Source organism: Populus euphratica, unplaced genomic scaffold (assembly GCF_000495115.2).
Source record: "Populus euphratica unplaced genomic scaffold, PopEup_1.0 scaffold3102.1, whole genome shotgun sequence".
NCBI classification, from domain to species: Eukaryota; Viridiplantae; Streptophyta; class Magnoliopsida; order Malpighiales; family Salicaceae; genus Populus; species Populus euphratica.
The window spans coordinates 2,704-10,943 of NW_011502894.1; the positions used below are offsets into that span (position 1 = coordinate 2,704).

At 33.1% G+C, this 8,240-nt stretch overlaps 1 protein-coding gene and 1 long non-coding RNA gene across 2 annotated transcripts; both read right to left on the reverse strand.

The window, feature by feature from the left end:
• Positions 1-2,865: 2,865 nt before the first annotated feature.
• Positions 2,866-3,675, reverse strand: LOC105119543 (uncharacterized). Its single transcript, XR_841147.1, has 2 exons — positions 3,276-3,675; positions 2,866-3,167 (listed from the first exon to the last, which is right to left on the reverse strand). It is a non-coding gene; the product is annotated as an uncharacterized LOC105119543 (long non-coding RNA).
• Positions 3,676-4,985: 1,310 nt separating this feature from the next.
• On the reverse strand, positions 4,986-7,942 carry LOC105119544 (60S ribosomal protein L28-1-like). Its single transcript, XM_011017690.1, has 4 exons — positions 7,831-7,942; positions 7,525-7,699; positions 7,025-7,188; positions 4,986-5,336 (listed from the first exon to the last, which is right to left on the reverse strand). The coding sequence occupies exons 2-4, from the start codon at positions 7,670-7,672 to the stop codon at positions 5,208-5,210; spliced, it is 441 nt and encodes a 146-aa protein (XP_011015992.1). The 5' UTR covers positions 7,673-7,699; positions 7,831-7,942; the 3' UTR covers positions 4,986-5,207.
• Positions 7,943-8,240: the final 298 nt, after the last annotated feature.

Below are 8,240 nucleotides of genomic sequence, written 5' to 3' on the forward strand. Positions count from 1 at the left end.
CTCCCTTGACTTTTTGTAACAAGTGTGTAAGACTCGGAAGTGCCTGTCCTTTTCCTCCTCTTCTCTTCATTGAGGATATTGTCCTTCACTTTCTTCAAAGTGATCTTTCAATTCAAAGTAGAATTGGTAAGTGACACCACTAAAGTCTCCCAACTATCCAGCAATGAACTCAATAAGATTAGTGCTTGCATATCATCAGCTAACTTAAGATTCATCAATGACAGCTTATTCAGGAACCCTTGAAATTCATTTATATGCACCCAAGCATCTTCACCATATTTGTACTTCAAATTTACAAGGTCTCTAATTATAAAAACCTTGTTTTATGCACTCTCCTTAGCAAAGGTTTCTTCCAACATCTTCCAAATTGTATAGTAGTCATGTTCTTGAAAAATATAATTAATGGACTTAGAGGATACCCATTTTCTAACATTAGCAGTCATCTTTCTGTTAAGCCCATTCCATTTTACCTCATCCATTTCATCAGGCTTTATTTCTTTATACTCAAGCAACAAAGCCAAATTATTGAAATATAAGTAATCCTCCATTATTGTTTTTCATAGAAAATAATTGGAGGGAATAGGCTTTATCATATCTGAATCTTTCTTTTCTATTTTAACTGTATAAGAAATTCAATCTACACAACTAGCATTCTGATACCACTTTGTTGGGAAAAGGATTCAAATAATCGGACAATCTAGCCGGATCACAATTCATAATTAACAAGTCCCAATCATTTTTCCTCATTATGCAATCAAAATTATGATCAAACAATCAACAAAATAATGCAAACAATCACACAAATTAACAATAAGATTTTTACATGAAAAACCCAATGTGAGAAAAATCATGGGACCATAGTCCATTTAGAAACTTTCACTATCAACAAATAATGGGTTCACAAGTATTCTTCTTCAAATTTAACTAAGGGTTACAACATATATATAATCAAGAACAATCTATTCTTGAAATATAACAAGATTAAATAAAGAAGTGCTTGAGAAAAACTCACAACACTAAAAACTTTGTTTTTTATCAAAACGACCAGCTTGCACACAACTAATCTTAGATTTAACCATCCAGAATGAATAGTGATGTGTTTTGAAGCTAGTATCAAAATCTCAATCCAATCCAATAATAAACAAGTTAAAATTCCACAAAAAAAAAACAAACTACTCTACTGCTTCTTCTTTCTTTTCTTTTTTCTCTTTTTTTTTCTCCTCTCTTTTGCTTTAATTCCCATGCTACCGCTACAGTGATCATTTGTGTTTTTCAAAAGAGGCAAGCTGCCGCCTCTTGCCGATTAAAATATGATGGTCCCACCATATAAATTTAAATTTAATGTATGGAGCATTGTGAATTTCTAATAAGTTGAAGCCCAGGATAACAAGTACACTAGATTTTATATTGGATACACAGCTTAATAGTGTTAGGCTATGTTTGTTTCTCAGAAAACAGTTTCCGGGAAACTACTTTCCAAACTTTCCTGTGTTTGTTTGTCATTAGGAAAGTTGGTCAACGGAAAACATTTTTCGGTCAACAAAAAACACTTTCCAGTCAACGGAAAACACTTTCCGGTCAATGAAAATATTTTTTAGTCAAAAAAAATTTTTGCTTAATTTTCAGGAAAGTGTTTTCCTTTTTAGCTGTGTTTGTTTTTCGAAAAGTGGTTTCCGGGAAAACACTTTCCAAACTTTCTTGTGTTTGTTTTGCAGAAAGTGATTTCTGGGAAATCACTTTCCAAACTTTCTTGTGTTTGTTTGCTATTAGGAAAGTTGATAAAAGGAAAACACTTTCCAGTCAAAGGAAAATTTGGCTTGATTTTCAGGAAAGTGTTTTCCTGAAAAATTTGAGAGGAAAACACTTTTCGGAAGTTGTGAAAAGTTTAGAAATGTCATTATTTGCTGATTATATCAAATTTGATCCTCAAACTTTTGATTGCTATATATATTTTGTTTTGAATATTTATTTTTCAATTTCATTTCTTAAAATTTAATTTTTATATTTACTTTGGTCCTCATTTTTATAATTGTTATTTGCTTTTCTCCTATTAGTTTTTTATTGAAATTTTTTTCTATCAAATTTGGTCGTCGTTCTTTTGATTGTTATTTATTTTATTTGAAATACTTTATGAAATGTTAATTATTATTATTTTAATTTCTTCATCTTTTTTTTAGATTTGATCTTTATTATTTATTTTATTTGAGATAATTTATGAAATTTTTTTTCAATTTCATTATTATTCAACTTTTTAATTTGTAAGATTTATTCCTTATTATTTTAATAAACTCGAGAAAAATAAAATATTAATAAATTATTTTCCAGTTCATTTTCCATGACATAACCAAACACTGGAAAGTGTTTTCCAGTTCATTTTCCATAACACTACCAAATATCGGAAAATACTTTACTTTTCAGGAATTCATTTTTCCCGGAATTCACTTTTCCGGAATTCACTTTCCCCGAAATTCACTTTCCAAAAAGAAACAATTTTCCTTCAAACAAATGGGGCCTAAGGGAGATACCTAATTAAAATCATTCATATCCAATCCACTTCTAGTTCTAGAATATCACTTATTATCAATAAAGATAATAATAGTTAATTTGTTTAATAATAGTTGGTTAATCCAATAAATATTCTAGGTCTCGAACTCCTGATCTAGTGAACCAATCTCTCCCATTTCCTAGGTAGTTGCAATAATAGGTCGGAGGAAACTTTCTTCTTCCAACCCGTTTCGCATTTTTGGCCACCATCTAGAAACCCCAATGTTAATGTTAACACAACAATTTGTTTAGCCGCTAGATGACGAGTCTTCACTCCATTGTTGGAGGCCTCTCGCATGAAAAAGAGAGACACTGTTCATCCCCAACATCTTCAATGTCGTCTTATTAATGGAAGAAAGAACGAAGAAATAAAAAACAAAATCCACTTGCTTCATATCATCAACAGATCGTATTAATTATAAATGGAATGAAAAGACAATCAGAACGATTAGTGTTGTATACATGAACCCCATCTCCAAGATATTGACTTTGCACACAAGTTGCGCCTCCGTTTCGAGCTGATGGACCAAACTCTGATCTCGCTCGAGGTTGATCCTGTCTTGCTTGAACACATTCTCGTAGCTTGACATCAATTTTTTCAGTTTTCCTTCCTCGAGATGGGCCTGGACAATAATGAGTCACAATTAAAACAAAAAAAAAAACATAAAGCATCAAACAAATTTTACATCTTACTCTCGATATGGCCATGAATCAAGCATAGAAATTCGTACCCAGTTCTTCAAATCTTCAACTATATGGAGTCCTGTGATGAATCACGAGAGCTTCCAATCCGGCTACTTTTTCTCGTGCTTCCAAACCTGCTACTTACTTGGCGGGCATATGCCACAACAGCCCTGGCCCATCTCTTGATATCAATCTTGAACTTGTTTGAATCCAGGTCTTTTAGTGATTTTCCTGGTTCTATCGATATCTCCTTGAATGAAAACCATCGATCAGACCTCCTGCGTTTTGCCGAGACCTGATCGTCCGTAACAGCTTTGCCGGTTAGTGAAAGAGTTTCCTTAAGAGACATGTTTAATGTTGTTGATTTTGCTTGCTTTTGAAAGCAGCAGCAATGCTGCAAATATAAATAAAGACCATTGACATTCCAGAGAATTAAACCAAGGCAAGTAACATATTATTCTAATTAAGGCGTCCGAGGAGCAAACTAACAATCATTGACTTGACTTTTCAACATTATTCTCTACTTGGTTTTTTCTACATACCACAATTTCAATCTATGGATTGTGGCGTGCACCGAGAGGTTTCTTGGACAGGAGAGGTATATCGACTTGTAGTTAATTAAGCAACGCTATCAAATTCATTTTTGAGTTTCACAAACCTTTAAGTTATTACCTGTTGCACCGCACCAGAAATTGTCCAATTTGTTACCCAATATATATTTTGAAAAGCTTAGAGAATTTTCTTTATTGTTCATATCAGTCAGGAAAACCATTTTTTTGGTGTTGCCAAAAACTTTTTCAAATAACAAGTTATATAGCTCCCATTATTATTTAGCCGCATGTAGTGAAAATAGTAGTTTGTGTTTCTTAGTATTAATGACTTCTCTATTATGAATCGTTCATTTTTTTATCGTACTTCTTATTCTAATCTTGTCCAGTTTCTAGAGTCTTAGTACATAACAACTGGTTTAAATATATACTTTGAAAGTAAAATCGATAAGATGATTTTTTTTCTTTTTTTCTTTTGACATTTAACTAGCAGCATTTAGTGTCTCAAACTGTTTATTTTTGTATTTAAAAAATATTTTTGGATAAATTTAAAAAATTATTTTTTATTTATTTTAAATTAATATTTTTAATGTTTTTAAATTATTTTAATATATTAATATTAAAAATAATTTTTATAAAATAAAAATATATTATTTAATATATTTTTAAATAAAAAATATTTTTAAAAATAATCGTACAACTCAATTTCAAATATGCTCTACAGTATTGATGCAAGTTGTGATCAAATCAACCAGCATGCGCAGCTGTCCACGTCCCATAACACCCTCCCTCCTGATGTAGACTCTGCTCTGCCTGCAGCTCAGCAGTCGCGCGTTCAGGGTTTTAGGCCGACACCTTAATAAAAGGCTATAGAAGGCAAACAACAAAGGACCGCTCCGCTTCTTGCACCACCACGTTATTCATGCGACTTCAATTCAAGAGACAGGAGAAGTTACCCTCTCCGCAAAACAGATCAAGTCTCCCGTGCCTGGCAAAAACAAACACGAATATTTCCCAACAAGCGCAGCACAGGCCAACCCTCAGCCCCAAGGCGTGGTCTGGGCAAGCAGAACTTAATTTCGAGAGATTAGTTTTCAAAAAGCATTCACGTGGAAGCGGTAATGTGATTGTTAACATGGAGAGGGGCTCAATTGATAGTGACGAGTAATTAGAACACAAGTCCCCTAATCATTTCTACAACACCAGTCATGTAGTTGTAGATGTAATTGACTACATATATTAGTGGAGAAATCTTAGCCTCAACCATCCAAAACTGCAAACGAAATTATCATGGAAAAATCACAAATCTCTATAGTTCGACATCTAAAACTTAAATAAACATCCCAGAGCACCCAAGAAAAAGGTCATCAAAAATAAAGATTTTGGTGTCAATTGTCCAGCACAACATTGCTTATTTATTGGACTCTCAAATCATTTCCTCAAAGCTTGTCGATTCCTCTTCTTGACACCAGACTTGGATACCTTCAGACTCCTGTGCACCACACTCAACCTTGCAAGGGCTGCTTTCTTCAGATCAGGCCTGTAATTGTTATCTGCCACCTGCAATTAGCAAAACACAGATAAATTTATTAACAAGCTCAATGCCATTGAAAAACATGCAAGAAAGATGACTATAGACACTGCAAAAGACATAGGCATGGCAATCGATAAGTGTGAACACAGAAAGATAAAATTGGAGAGAAGTAGTTACATCTTGCACTCCAATGTATTGTGCGGGCAAGTAAATGTTTGTACTTGAGCTTTACAATCAGTAGAAATATATACTACATGTCAAAAAATCATTATTCGGACAAAGGTCAGGAGCCACGCGTAACAGATACAGTTTTCAAATAAAGGGCTCTTACATGTTAACAGCTCATCACTGCATATAAATCTCGGAACCAAGATATCTAAACAAAAAAATGATTAAATACACTTTTTTGAACATCTAAAGCATGTCATGTTTGACAACCTGAAAACCAGGCAGCATCTAAAATGGAATTTCAACAGGTACTTAAAATCAGATTTAATATTAAAGTGAAACCCATTTTAATCATAAAATCCAGCATCATTTTTTGCTGAATTAATCAAGAGTGTTAATAAAAGAAAAGGCAACTTGAAAATGCAAATCAATTCTCTGAATTACACAAGTGGTTAAAACAATGAGAAGATGCCACTTCATTTAGTACAATGTGACATGAATCTAGGCACATCACATGCATCTAGGCACCACTGGCCATACATATCAGTTAGTAGCTACAAGGAAAAAGCTTAGAAGCCAAGGGTAACATGTATATTTCATAGAAGAAACCCTACAAAAGCACTCTTCTTACACGTCAAGAGCTCATCACTGCATAGAAATCTACAAAAGCATAACAAGTAAAATTCATTGAAGCCAGGTGTAACAAGTATATTTCATTGAAGAAACCCTACAAAAGGGATCTTCTTGCATGATATGTGCTCATCACTGCATATAAACATGTGACTTGAACCAGTTGGTTTAATGGAACAAGCATACATTTCCATCTTGAAAATCTAACAAGTATTTAATATTAAGTTTCAAAAAACTCATTTAATATATTTGAAATTGTACTAAAATATTGAAAGCAGGGAAAAAGGTCTCCTGAAATTGATAGTGAGCATCAATAAACTAGCCAAAAGTGGCCATACATATCAACAGATCACCACAATCAAAAAGCTCAGAATCAGAGCGTAACAAGCATATCTCATCAAAGAAACACTACAAAAAGGCTCTTTTTCATGTTAACAGCTCATCACTGCACAGAAATCCATGACTTGAGAAAGTTGGTTGTTCAAAACATGCATATAATTTCCATCTTGAATATAAAATAAGTATTAAATATAAAATTTCTAAGAAACCGTTCAATATATTTGAAGTAGCTTTGAAATATTAAAAGCAGGCACAAGTGAATAAAATCAATATAGCACCTTAAAAATAGGAAGAGGGTGCTTCATTTTCAAAGAAAACCAAATCTCTTCATAATGAAAGCGCATGAACAAAAAGGTGATGTTGTTTGATCTTGTTTGTAAAATGAGACATTTCATCACATGTCAACGTAGGAATTTAAACTACTTTGTGTTAAAAGGCAAAAACAAAATAAATTCTCATAGGATAGAACAAAAACTCAGTCGTCAACCATTTACAAACAACTGAAACAATGTTAGGAACTCATAATATGTGAATAAACATTCAAAGCATTACTAAATAATGAAAGACCTCTAATTACCTGGTTTTCCACAGCCTTGGCCATGCGGCTGAACTCCTTCTTCATGACAGACTTGTGAAGCAAAGCTGCAGGTTTGTTCTGCTTCTTGGTCTTGGTTGTAGCAAGAACCACAGCTTGATCCTTGTCCGCAGGCTGAATAGTGACAGTTTTCTTGTTTGCCAACCCTGTTTTAGCACGATAAAATAAAAGCAAATTCTCAGTTATATGATTTCAAAATTTATTGAATAACCAAATATAACGAAGTCAGGAACCATCAATCAAACAAATATCAATTATCTATTTTCTTCTGTTTTGCTAAGGAGATACAGAAAAAATCTGTCCAGGACCACCATGCTTAATTTTCCATTCCGAATCTTAATTTTCTTAAAAAAAAATTCCAAAACAAAACATAGAAACAACGCAACTCTATAAATTAACTAAATCAAGCAGTAATGTTAGATCAAACAAAATCTCAAACACACAGCTCCTTTCCACAACACTATAAGAAAGAAAGAGAGTACCAGAATGCTTGTAAGAGTTAAGGTTGTAGAGATTGTTGTTTTCTTTGCTAAACTGAAGGCTAGCAGTTCCTCTTCCAAACTGCTTCACCAAAAATGAGTTATTCTTCTTAACTATCTCCCATATCAGTTGTCCTGGTACTGTCGCCATTTCAAATCCTCTCTTCTTCTTCTTTCCCTGCACATGCAGCACACGAGATCCAAAATCTCCATACTCAGTCTTTGAAACAAATATAAATAGATATTGAGAGAAAGAGAGAGAGGGGGAAAGACAGAGAGACAGAGAGAGAGAGAGAGAGAGAGAGAGACCTGCTATATTTACGGTTTTAGATGGGAGCTGCCGAAATGGGGGAGGACTGACGTGGTGAACAGAGAAGACGGGGGGAGTTCATGATATATTTATAGTGAAACCCTAGGCTCTGCTTCTTTAGGGTTTTGGATTTACTAAAATGCCTTCTTTTATTTTGGGCCTCTGCAATACTTATCTAGGTCTTTTCATTCTCGACCTTCCCTTTTTATCCTAGGAAATTTAACCATCTCTTTTTATTTATATATATATATATATATATATATATAATTTTTTTATTTTCAAGATTAAAAAAAACATTACTCATATTTATTAAAATTTTAATAATATCCTTCTTTAAGGGAAACAAAAAAATCTTTTTAAGAATTTATATGACCATATAATATAATAATATAATATCCTTTGTAAAATA